Source organism: Callorhinus ursinus, unplaced genomic scaffold (genome assembly GCF_003265705.2).
Source record: "Callorhinus ursinus isolate GAN/ISIS: 27379988/994484 unplaced genomic scaffold, GSC_fseal_2.0 scaffold60, whole genome shotgun sequence".
Classification (NCBI taxonomy): domain Eukaryota; kingdom Metazoa; phylum Chordata; class Mammalia; order Carnivora; family Otariidae; genus Callorhinus; species Callorhinus ursinus.
The window spans coordinates 4,540,321-4,552,722 of NW_027397122.1; the positions used below are offsets into that span (position 1 = coordinate 4,540,321).

The 12,402-nt window shown below is 47.9% G+C and overlaps 1 protein-coding gene and 1 long non-coding RNA gene across 4 annotated transcripts; one reads left to right on the top strand and one right to left on the bottom strand.

Moving 5' to 3' along the window:
- Positions 1-1,284: 1,284 nt before the first annotated feature.
- Positions 1,285-2,717, bottom strand: LOC112809758 (uncharacterized). The gene is made up of 2 exons (XR_003204654.2): positions 1,882-2,717; positions 1,285-1,646 (listed from the first exon to the last, which is right to left on the bottom strand). It is a non-coding gene; the product is annotated as an uncharacterized lncRNA (long non-coding RNA).
- Positions 2,718-3,053: 336 nt separating this feature from the next.
- FIGNL1 (fidgetin like 1) lies at positions 3,054-8,077 on the top strand. 3 transcript variants are annotated; one of them, XM_025853167.2, is made up of 3 exons: positions 3,054-3,185; positions 5,239-5,325; positions 5,883-8,077. In XM_025853167.2, exon 3 carries the CDS (start codon positions 5,895-5,897, stop codon positions 7,923-7,925), a length of 2,031 nt encoding a protein of 676 aa, XP_025708952.1. In that variant the 5' UTR covers positions 3,054-3,185; positions 5,239-5,325; positions 5,883-5,894; the 3' UTR covers positions 7,926-8,077. The 3 variants fall into 3 exon arrangements, with proteins under 3 accessions (XP_025708952.1, XP_025708953.1, XP_025708951.1); XM_025853166.2 differs by lacking the exon at positions 3,054-3,185 and adding an exon at positions 3,431-4,302; XM_025853168.2 differs by lacking the exon at positions 5,239-5,325 and having other exon boundaries at positions 3,135-3,185.
- Positions 8,078-12,402: the final 4,325 nt, after the last annotated feature.

Here is a 12,402-nt window from a genome sequence, read left to right on the forward strand (position 1 = left end):
GATCCTCCCCACCGCCGCTGTGATTCATTCAGTGCGGCCAATGAAAGCTTTTACTGGGACTGTGCATGCGTTCCGTCCAGATGCACACAGGTCTTGCTCCTCTGATGGAGGGCAGGAATACTGCCTTGTCACGGAGCTAGGGAGTTGCCAGCTTTGAAGTCAATGAGAATCCAGCCACACACAGGAATCCAGCCACGAAGGAACTGAGCTTGGGTTTGGCTCTTTCACCTGACTCCTGTCCTGTCTGCTTATGTCCTCAAATCATCCACCTCCCTACCACCTCCCCCACACACTGACAAAACACATCTCTTGTAAACTTCTAGAAAGAAACTTTCCTGGCACCCAGGGATGCACAGTATTTGGGGCCATAGTCTCTGCTCAAAAACAAACGAGATCACTTAAGTGTACTGCGGGCATTTATTTGAGACCGTGTTTATAATATTCATGAATACAGAAATGAGCAGCCATCTCCCAAAATCCCTCACGCAAAGAACTGGCACTCTCTTTGCTGTGGGTGGAAACTGCTTCTCTTGCAGTTTCAAAAAAAAAAAAAAAAATCCTACCCAGAAGAAAGAACATAGTCTATGGTCTCGGAAGGAAAGTTTATCTGCATAGCTCAAGTACTAAACTCTTCCATACTAGGCTAAAGTGTTAGATGGTATTCCAAAACATCCCATTTGTAAAAGAGGAAATGTCTCGATACGGTGTAAGGGTTTGAATCCCAATAATAGTGTTCATACAGCAGTAAGTACAGGACAACATCACAGCTTCCGTTCAATGTCTGCATCGTGCCAGCCAATGTTCTGAGGATTTATGATATCGCGTATTAATCGCAATTCTTAGAAGAGCTTCTGAGTTAGAGAAGTTTACTCCCCTTACATAGATGTGGAGGAGGCTCAGTTCGGGGAGAGTACGGAAGTGACTTATACTTCCGCCAGCAATGCAGGAAGATGGAAACTGCTGGATTGGGAAATGCTTTTGTAACAAAGGCACAAAAGTGAAATGGCAATGCTCGTGTCACTTGTTGAAAAACAGCTCTGGAGACCATAAAGGTAATTCAGTATTTGAACAAAACTCTTAGGATGGTAAGACAGCGGTTTGTGTGAATTCCCCAAATGCTATCATTAAAACATTAGTGATGAAAGTCACCAAAAACTGCTAACTATCATAATATTTATTTAAATTTACTAAATTTATTGCCAATTACCCTAACAGCATATGGTGATTTCTAAATATACAAGTGGAAAAACAGCTAGTAAACGCACAACTGAGTCAGCCTGGAGATAAGTTTCCATTTAAATTTCTTTTATTTTTATTCTCTATATTTTGAGTAATTATGATAATTAGAAAATTAGCTAATAAATTATGATCCTTTAGCATAAAAAGTCTGTTATTCCTACTTAAGCCAAGAAATGAATTGTGAGCAGTTTCCCTTGTGATCGCCTATTTAAAAAAATATATTGTCCAATCCCTTTTATTTTGTGCCCATTTAAAAGCTGCTAGAAGAAAGGTCTTTGAAATATTTTTTACCTCCCACTTCCTCATGCCTTGCATTTAAATGTCACGTGCTGTTATTTTCCGCTCTCAGGATGGCTAAACCAAGATCGGTGAGCCAAGGAGAGGAAGACGCAGGCTACTGGGGCTTCCTGGGAAAAACAAAAACAAAAACAAAACACTTCTTCCTTTTGCCGAAAGAGAAGTATTCAGGGGTGAAAGGTCTTTCCTAGTTTGACCCCTTCTTCCCGCTTTAAATGGGGCAGTGTGAGGCTGCGTTCCTTGGATCGTGGGGGCCTTCTCGGAACAGTGAGGTGACAAACCTGGAGGGAAAAGTCACGGGAGATGGTGGGGGGAGGGGGGACATGGCAGAGTGGAAATGTGTACCCTCAGGACATCCTTAGGGCGCGCGATCAGACCCGGAATTGCCTCCAGAGTTATGTGACACGATGACATTAATGACAGCACAGGTCGTTGCCAGTGGCTATTCTGTTTCTTGGTCTGAAAACGCAATTCACTAATCTGAGCATGCTACTGTCCTCTGAAGCCTTGCTCCAAAACAAAGTCCAAGGCAGCAATGGAGTGTTTTCCAAAGGCTTCCTTCCACGAAAGTGTCCCTAAAGAGCGCGGGGCGGGGGCGGGGGCGGGGTGTTCTGGCTGAGGGATGGATCTGAGCTGCCAGACTCAGGCAGAGCAGGCGTTCGGAGTCCCTTATTCTGTCTTAAAGATGCATGTCGATTTGCACGCTCCTCTACTCAGTCCTCATGGCCAGTGGGTAAGCTTTGTCCAGCACCCACCTGCTAACGTAGAGAACAGACAGGGCGGAAGAGGGGCACCGCCACGGGCTCGCGGGGACCCGGCCTCCACTTGCTCCGAGGAGGGGTACCGCTCCCCCCGGCCACGCCCCCCGTGTCAAGTCGACCTGACCGCGCCGCCACCTGCCTGGCCCGGCCTGCGGCTGCACCGCGCTCCCTGAGCTGCCCAGGGCCGCGCAGGTAAGGCGCCTTCTGCGGGGGTCCTCTGAACTGGGCTCTACCCTCAGCGTCTCCGAGTCTTTATTTCGGACGGCGAACAGGAGGCACAGGTGCAACGAAACGATGTTCATCACTTTCTGTGAACCCCTCGTTGCTAACCAGCTTCAGAACCTCCGCAGTCAGCCTCCGTCAGCCAGCCCGGACTGGTCCTGCCGCGCGCCCCCGCCGTCCCGCGCGCCCCCGCCGTCTCTCCGGTCAGGCCCCGCCCCGCCCCGCGCGCCCCCGCCGTCTCTCCGGTCAGGCCCCCGCCCCGCGCGCCCCCGCATCCCCCGCGCGCCCCCGCCGTCTCTCCGGTCAGGCCCCCGCTCCGCCCCGCGCGCCCCCGCATCCCCCCCGCGCACGCCCCCCCCTCGCCAACATTCCCGCGCGCCCCCGCCGTCTCTCCGGTCAGGCCCCCGCCCCGCCCCGCGCGCCCCCGCATCCCCCCCGCGCACGCCCCCACCCTCGCCAACATTCCCGCGCGCTCTCGCCGCCTCTCCCTTCACCATCAACCCCCTGAGCCCCAGGCTGATGCCCGCGCCGCCAGCCGCTGCCCGGATCCTCACCAGGCACCGCCCCCACCTCCGGCGCGCCCCACGCACGCACGCACGGCGCGGGCCCGAGCCCGTAAGGAGCGCGCAGGCGCACATCGGGCCCCGCGCTTTTCGGAGGCTGCGGGTAGGCTGGGAGGCGGGGAAGCGCGGGAGGGCCCGGACCGGGACCGTGGCGGGGGTGGGGGTCGGGATGGGGGCCAGGGGCCCGGGCCAGGCCAGGGGTGGGGGCCGCAGAGGGGACGGGGCGTGTGGAGGAGCCTGGCCCCGGCCAGGGGTGCTGCGGAGCAGGCGGGCGGGCGGGAGGGAGTGGGGGTCGCGGAGGGCCCGGCGGCCGGGGCGGGCAGAGCCTGGGCAGGGGGTCCACGGGGCCCGCTGAGGGAAGGCGGGCTGCTCGGAGCAGGCTCTCGCAGGCTCCGTGCCCGCGGCGCCCGCCGGTTTGGGGAGGTGGGCTCCTGGGGGGCGGGCGGCTGCTGCTGCGGCGGGGCGCCCACCTCCGTGGAGGGGTCCTTGCGAGGACTGGGGACGCCTAACGATTGTTCTAGTATTTTCTAAGTGCGGAGGACTGTGGTGGGTGCTTTGCAGACCTTTCAGGCCCCGGGAGCTGAGTCGTGTAACTGTGCTCCTGACGCACAGCTTCAGGAGTTGTGCTCAGGGTCCTGGCTGGTGGGCGGGTCCTGAGGCCGGTCTGCTTCTGGGAGTTAGAAATTCCTGCAAAGGGCTGCCGGCTCGCTGTCTGGCGGGATTTTAGTAGTTTTTATTGCAGCGGATACCCTGTTCTAGATACTGGGAGAGGACAGATGAATAGAAAACGGGTCCTGCTTGCAGAAGCCAACTGTCCAGATAGATTCCACATCCTCACAATAAGCAGAAAATTATCAAAATAATAATAAAAAAAAAGATTGAAATGCAGTTCATATGTGTTAATGAGCCGCAAATTTTAGGTGGAAGAAATGCCGTATGAAAGTGACTGATGGTAATGGGGGCAGCGGCTGTGTCCTTGGCCAGGGCTGGCCACACAGGTGTTTGCCTGTCCCTGTCCACATTTGTGGGGTAAATGATTGAGTTGACAGGAAGTAGACTTGGGAGGTGAATTTCCGAGAAAAGGATGAAGGTGGAGAGGGAAGGAGGGTGTCTTGGGAACAGAGACAGAGCACTGAGCTGATGGAGGAGTCCCAGGATTGCCGGTGACAAAGGGGCATGAAGCCTTGCAGAGGAAGAGGGTGCTCCTCCTGATGAGAAAGGTGGTAAATGTTTTCCAAGTCACCTCTCGGTTGCTCACTTCCAGCATTGCCTGAAAGTCTTAAAAGCTAAAATGGTAGAGTGGAAAGAGGGATGAAGGGCTTGTCAGAAGTCAGTTCTACGTTTGACTAGTTTAATTTTAGCTTTATTGCAGAAGCAAATTAGAATCTCACTGGGCCTTTCAGATTTGTAGGGTCTTAAGGGAGACACAGCTGTATTGTGTACTAAAAGAACCTACAGATTATTAAGCTATATTTATAGGCAATTTGGGAGGTAGATTTTAAAATACAGGAGTTCTTGGTTTTTACAACACTCCTTTATTGTAATCCTCCTAGGGAGCTTAGAAGTTTTCTTACACGTTTTTCTTGTGGATGGAGTGATGAATTCCACACGTCTAGCAATATGATTACAGTCACCTATAATCCTGGTAAAATAATTTGACTGTGAGGAGGCTTATAAAAATAACTTGAGAGAAGAATCCTAAAGTAAAAGCACTTTACTAGCACACTGTTTAGAGTGTTTATACTTAAGCAGACTTGTTCTCCTATTTCATTTACAAGGTCAGTTTCACTTTTTAATACTTCACGTGAAACTGGAAAATTGCGAGATTCTGGGGCATCCTGTTTTCGGTGCTCATTGATGAGGAAGTCCTTAAAAACATTTGATAATGTGGCAGTTGTTGAGGGTTTTGATCCGTGCTGATGTGACCTTCGGTGACAGCACCAAGGAGCGGCTCATGTGTGGTGACTTGCACATTCCCTGTGTGAACGTCCCCGAGTGTAAATCGCAGCCCTGTTGCTTGCTGGCTTTGTGATCTCCAGTGAGCTCCCAGCCTTAGTTTATACAGTTGTGTAACAGGCATGAGAATGGTACTTTTCACAATATTTACATACTCATTATTTGACTCGATTCTTGTGATGATTTCTCTCACTTTACAGGTCAAACTGAGGGCCCAGTGATAGAGGCTTGGCAGAGGTCATTCATCTGGGGTTTTTCTTAGAGACGGAGCTGAACCCCCAGGCTTGGTGTGTCCTGCTTTGTCTGTAGTTCCATTGCTCTAACGTGTTGCCTTAATTTTGCTGATTATGAGACTGACGCGCTACCTACTGCGCTAACGAGGCACCTAATTTTGCTGATTAATTTGAAACCTTTTCCATCTAAGCCTTAGCAGTGTTTTCCCCATTTGCGGGGAAAATGAAAAAACTCAAACCATTTAACCCATAACAAAGTAGTATTAATTAAGTCTTTATCTTGAATGCCTGAAATCTGTGTTTACCTAGCTATTTCTTGTGTAAGTGTTCTGTCCTTATATGTGAGCAGTCCACTATACTTCCTTCAGATGAGCAGAGATTTAGAAAATATGCTTACGGGATTGAGTCCCGCATCAGGCTCCCTGCTCAGCAGGGAGTCTGCTTCTCCCTCTGACCCTCCCCCTGTCATGTGCTCTCTCTCTCTCTCTCTCGCTCTCTCTCTCAAATAAATAAATAAAATCTTAAAAAAAAAAAGAAAATATGCTTACAATATTATATCTTTGTTTCTTTCTTCTTGGTACTGACTGTTTTTCATTTTTGTCATTTGTTAGCAAACCTCCAGCATGCAGGCCTCCAGCTCCAGGTCTGTGCACCTGAGTGAATGGCAGAAGAATTACTTTGCAACTACGTCTGGCACATGTACCCCAGGACAGAAGGCAGATGCGTACCGAGCACAGATACTACGCATTCAGTATGCATGGGCAAACGCTGAGCTCTCCCAAGGCTGCGCCACCAAACTGTTCAGAAAATATGCAGAGAAATACTCTGCAGTTATTGATTCTGACAGTGTTGAGACTGGCTTGAATAACTACGCAGAAAGCATTTCAACTTTAGCAAGATCTCAGCAGACTGACAGTGACAAGTGGCAGTCTGGATTGTCAATAAATAATGTTTTCAAAATGAGTAATGTACAGGAGATGATGCAAGCTGGCAAAAAGTCCAGAGACTCTCTGTTGGCACCTGCCAGTGCATCGGTAGTAATCCATAAAGAGGCTCTTGTCCTCGATCCTCCTAAACTTAGTGTTTGTGGGGGTTCTGGGGAGAGTGGCCCATTAACTAACGCAACTCCTGATACGAACAGGACCCAAGACATCCCAGAGAGCAGTCCTTCGAAGTGTCCTCAGGATGCTCAGCCACCTGTGCTGACTAACACCAGAAAGACCTGTCCTTCATCCTTAACACCGTTTGGTGACTTTGCCACTGCAAAAATCCATGCCACACCATTATTTGGAAATGTCAAGAAGGAAAATAACAGCTCTCCAAAGGCCAATGTAGGACTAAATATGTTCTCATCTAATCAGTCTTGTTTGCCTTCTGCCTTTGAAAATCCACGGGAGAGAAAAACTTTTTATGGTTCTGGCACCACTGATGCCCTTTCTGCCCCAATAGTGAATAAGGCTTTTAGTAAAACAGAGGATAATGGCCAAAGGGAAGAGAGTAGCCTGCCTACTTTTAAAACTGCAAAAGAACAGTTATGGATAGATCAGCAAAAAAAGTACCACCAACCCCAGCGTGCATCCGGGTCTTCCTACGGTGGTGTAAAGAAGTCTCTGGGAGCTAGTAGGTCCCGAGGAATATTTGGGAAGTTCGTTCCTCCTGTACCTAAGCCAGATGGGGGAGATCAGAATGGGGGAATGCAGTATAAGGCTTATGGCGCAGGACCTGCAGAGCCAACACATCCAATTGATGAGCGGCTGAAGAACTTGGAGCCAAAGATGATTGAACTTATCATGAATGAGATTATGGATCATGGACCGCCCATAAGCTGGGACGATATTGCAGGAGTAGAATTTGCCAAAGCCACAATAAAGGAGATAGTCGTGTGGCCCATGATGAGGCCAGACATCTTTACGGGTTTACGAGGACCCCCTAAAGGAATTCTGCTCTTCGGGCCCCCCGGGACTGGTAAAACTCTAATTGGCAAGTGCATTGCTAGTCAGTCTGGGGCAACGTTCTTCAGTATCTCTGCTGCTTCTTTGACGTCTAAGTGGGTAGGTGAGGGGGAGAAAATGGTCCGTGCATTGTTTGCCGTGGCAAGGTGTCAGCAGCCGGCTGTGATATTCATTGATGAAATCGATTCCCTGTTATCTCAACGAGGAGATGGTGAGCATGAATCTTCTAGAAGGATAAAAACGGAATTTCTAGTGCAGTTAGATGGAGCAACCACATCTTCTGAAGATCGGCTTCTAGTGGTGGGAGCAACCAATCGGCCCCAAGAAATTGATGAGGCTGCCCGGAGAAGGTTGGTCAAAAGGCTTTATATTCCACTCCCAGAAGCTGCGGCTAGGAAACAGATCGTGATTAATCTGATGTCCAAGGAGCAGTGCTGCCTCAGTGAGGAGGAAATTGCCCTGGTTGTAAGGCAGACCGATGGGTTCTCGGGAGCTGACATGACACAGCTTTGCAGAGAGGCGTCTCTCGGGCCCATTCGCAGTTTACAAACTGTTGACATCGCCACAGTAACACCCGATCAAGTTCGGCCAATAGCTTATATTGATTTTGAGAACGCCTTCAGAACCGTGCGACCTAGCGTGTCTCCTAAAGATTTAGAGGTCTATGAGAACTGGAACAGAACTTTTGGTTGTGGGAAGTGAAGGGGACACACGGGACACTTGAAATCTAAGGATGGCATCTTTGTAATGCAGCCTTTCCCACTTTTTAGCATGGGAAACTGGGAATTTATTAATTGTAATTTATAGTGTATATTTTGAATTCTATACCTCAAATAAAATAGTAACAGCTTAAATTTTACAATTGATTGACTTAGCCTATGTTAATAGAAGCTTGAGCTTTCTTCCAGGTGTTACCTGATTGGGAGCCTCTTCCTACAAAACATGCATGAACGTTTTTCTCGGGTTTCAGAGCGGTCTTTGTTTTCAAGATGTACAGTAGGATGACTAGTGAGCTCAGATTGAAAACCCAAAAATCTCATTTGTGTCTGAGGTGGCATCTGATCGGTACGCATCTTCCGTTGAAGAAAGGGTCTTTTCTGAAGACCCATGTAACTCTTAGCATTGGCCAGTGTCGTGGCTGATGCTGGAGGCAGCTTACTGGCCGTTGAATGGATTTACGATCTCCCCAGACGCCAGAATGAAGGTGCCAGTGGTTTGTTCTGGTTTGTAGCTGCTTACAGCTTTCTTCTATTACTTCTGTGCTCAGAAGTAGCCAGGTGTAATCCGATACCAGACACATATCCACAGAATCGAGAGATGAAGAATGCTGTGTCTTGCCAGGGGGTAGATGATGTTTAAAATTAATATTTTATTTGACACTACTTCACAGCCCTAGCATTGCTGTCTCAAACATAAGTGTTTTCAGATTTTCGTAATGGATCATTGTGTTTTATAACGTAACAGGTGTTCATTGTAGAAGAGTTGGGGAAGAGAGACGAACAGCAAGAAAGTAAGAACCACTGCCGCCCCACCACTTTGGAGAACACAGTGTCATTTCTTCCAGGCCTTTTGCACAGCAGAGGGATTGCACCACGTTCTCCCCTGTAGCCTGCTTTTTCCTTTACATCACCATCGCTTCCCGTGGGAACGTGCTGTGTTACCACATCTTCCCTCAGGATCCCACCATGTAGATGGACCGTAATTTAGCCAGTCCTCTTGGGGGCACTTAGGGCAGCACCTTAGGTTTCCCTTTTGTTCATTATACACAAAAACACCGAATGCCTTTGTGATCATTTTGAAAAAGTAAACACACATTTCTTGAGTAAAATTCTTGCATTAAAGATGCACAGTTTTAAGGCCTTTGGCATGTGTTCTGAACTGTCCCCTGGAAAAGTCATGCATATGTAGAATTCCCACCGGCACTGAGCCACAGTCCCCGTTTTCTGTGTCACCGGGAGCCATCACGCAGTTTTATTAGCATTCCTCTTTCATTCATTCAAACAGTACTGGATTCCGGATGGTGTTCCAAGGGCTGAAGGCAGAGCAGGGAACAGCAGACCGAAATCCTGGGTCTCATGTAGGCGACATTCAAGTTCTCAGGTTTTCTCTTGACCATGCTCTTGAAGAGAGGGTGTTTGACGCTTTGGATAGAGTGAGTTGAGACCGTTGTCTTAACTTTTATTCTTGGCCTGCCTTCTAGATTTGTGCTCCTTGAACAGCTTTGCTTTTGCCACTGTTACCTCTTCCCTTTGAAACATGTCATTGCCTTTTGTTAGAATTTGGACGTCTCTAGTTTTTAGTTAAATCTTTTAAAATTGTAAAGCATTTCATACATTACTTTGTCCTGTTTCATTTCTGCATAAACAGCACTATAAGTAACCTTGGATTCCTAAGTATTTCTACATTTTCTTCCCTGATACTTACTAATTCTCTTCCAGTCCCCCCCCCCCCCCCCCTTGGATGTTAGAGTTATGGCAGCTGACCAGATAGATCATCAGCAGTTGTGTAGGAGGTGTTTGTGTCTTAGTTCACTCTGTAGCTTGGTCTCACTGTTTACTGCGGGTGTTTTCTTGGCAGCCGCTCCCGACGCTCAGCTCTGACGCTCAGCTCCCCTGGTCACCAGCCACGGGGCCACTTTCCTTGAGCGGAATTTAGCTTAGCTTTTGTCCCAGAGGAAATACCCAGGGTGGCCCAGCTCACCTTGGATCAGGCAGAGCCCGTGTCTCTGTGAACTCACTTCTGAGGTGAGGTCTGCACTGTTCATGTAGGAATCTGATCTTGAAAGGAAGGATACAGCAGATATTTTGAAGCTAGAAAGAAAGTTTGAGCTGGAAAGTCACTTGGGGGTTGTTTCTGCCTGCTCCTTCATGGAAGCATTCTTTCTCTCAGCCTTCTGTGACTTGGAGAATGTTTCTGAGGCCTCTGGCTGGGAAACTTCCAGAAACTTAGATGAGATTTCTTTTTATCTCCACATTCTGATTGGGTATGAAAATCTGGGATCAGATTCTCTCCTCCTGAGGGTTTTCTTGGGGCTGCTCTGTCTCCACCATTGTGTCACTAGAGAAGTGGGCTCTAACTTGGTTTGTCGTTTCTTCGGGGGATCCATTTACTTCGTAGACACACACACCTTGTGCCAGTGCGTGACCTCACTTGTGTATCCATGCCTAAAAGTGTCGGCGGGAAAACAGTAGAGTCTTTAATATCAGTCCTTTTAAAATGTATATCATAGGGTGCCTGGGTGGCTCAGATGGTTAAGCTTCTGCCTTCAGCTCAGGTCATGATCCCAGAGTCCTGGAATTGGGTCCTGCATTGGGCTCCCTGCTGCTTGGGAGCCTGCTTCTCCCTCTGTCTCTCTCTCTCATGAATAAATAAATTAAAAAAAAATATGTATCATACAGCTGACTTCATTTCATGTGTATTTGGGAAATTGTCTTCCACTCTGTGGTCTCCTCCCATTTTGAAATTCTAATTCATTTCCTCAATTCTAAACCTCTGTAAAGTCCATCTCCACACTGACCCCTGATGAGCGGCGTCCTGGTAAAGTTTGCACCTGGGCTTTGGGTCCCGGCTCTGCAGGCCATGGACATGTTCAGCATCACTTCTAATGGGAGGATGTCTGCACCTGCCTTGTTGGAGAGTGAGGGTAAGATGCAGGTGTAGAACGCCTGGCTCGTGATGGCTCAAACATGATGCATCCTTCTGTCTGCCTTGACTCTGCTTTAATTGCCTTGAAGGATCATTTTCTTTTCAGCTACTTTACGTTGCTGTGTACTATAGCTTTTTCTGCTTACTATATGTGATATTTGCCTTTGATTACAGATACTGTGTCATCTAAACTAAATGCAGTAAATCTAATTAAAAGATATCTTTTAGTTTTGTTTCTCTTCGAGACTGAAGAACTTTTCGGTAGATCCCAGATTATGATTTTCCACTTACTCCTCTTTAAGTCTTATTTATTGGTTTCCAGAATTTTTAAGGGACATTTATTGGTCCCTAGTGTTTTTAAGAGACATTTTAAAACCCACCTGCAGACATCTGATTGGAAGACAGGATTCTGTCCAGGTCCATGGCAAAAGGGCAGGTCAAATAAGGGTACTTTTTTTTTTTTTTGAAGTTTTTATTTAAATTCTAAACATCCAGTCAGTTTACATGCAGTGTAATCTTAGTCCCAGGTGTACAATACAGTGATTCAGCACTTGCCTACATCACCCGGTGCTCACCACAGGTGCGCTCCTTTCTCCCCATCACCTCTCTCCCCATCCCCCACCCACCTCCCCTCTGGTGACCAGTAGTGTGTTCTCGAGAGTCAAGAGTCTGTTTCTTGGTCTGTGTCTCTTAAAGATACATTTTTTAACTTCACAGATTCCTGGCCCTTGACCTCAAATCTGGAGTTGGTGGTGAGCAGGCCAGTGTGGGACAACTGTTTAAAGTTTGCCTCAGGTGCCTGGCTGAAGGAGGCATCTTATGAGAATAGATGAGTCACCACTTCCAACTCTTGTCCCTAAATAAAACTTACCAGTGGGCTTTATAAAACAGCAATGACTAATCGTGGACAGTTGGTAATACCCCCTCAGGCGACTGCTTTCTTAGCTGTAAGAGTCAGGATGTTGTATTCGATAATCCTGAAGACAAGCTCAGATTTGCTATTCTGTTATCAGTTACCAAGTAGTTATCAATTTGACGAGTGCTTGCAGAGTACCAGGTGCTGGCACTGTGCTAAATACAAAAAAATATATAGTTCGCTAAATGTTACCTGTTTCAAGGTTACTAATTTGGCTCATGATAGAAACATATTCTTTACAGGAAGGAGCGCCTGGGTGGCTCAGTCAGTTAGGTGTCCGACTCTTGCTTTCAGCTCAGGACGTGATCTCAGGGTCATGAGATGGAGCCCCGTGTTGGGCTCCATGCTCAGCTCGGAGTCGTCTTGAGATTCTCTTTCCCTCTCCCTCTGTCCCTCCCACTTGTGCTCTTTCTCTCTCTCACAAAATAAATAAATAAAAAAAAACCAAACTAGGAAGACATGAAGGGAGAGCTTTGGTGAAAGTAAGCATAGTGTACCAATGTACCACTGAATATATGAATCATGTAAGAAAGGGGAAAAATTTTAAAACTAGGAATTCCACGTAGGGTGGCATTCCAGCTGTGGTTCAGGATGCACCAGACCCTGAGTGCTTGGCCA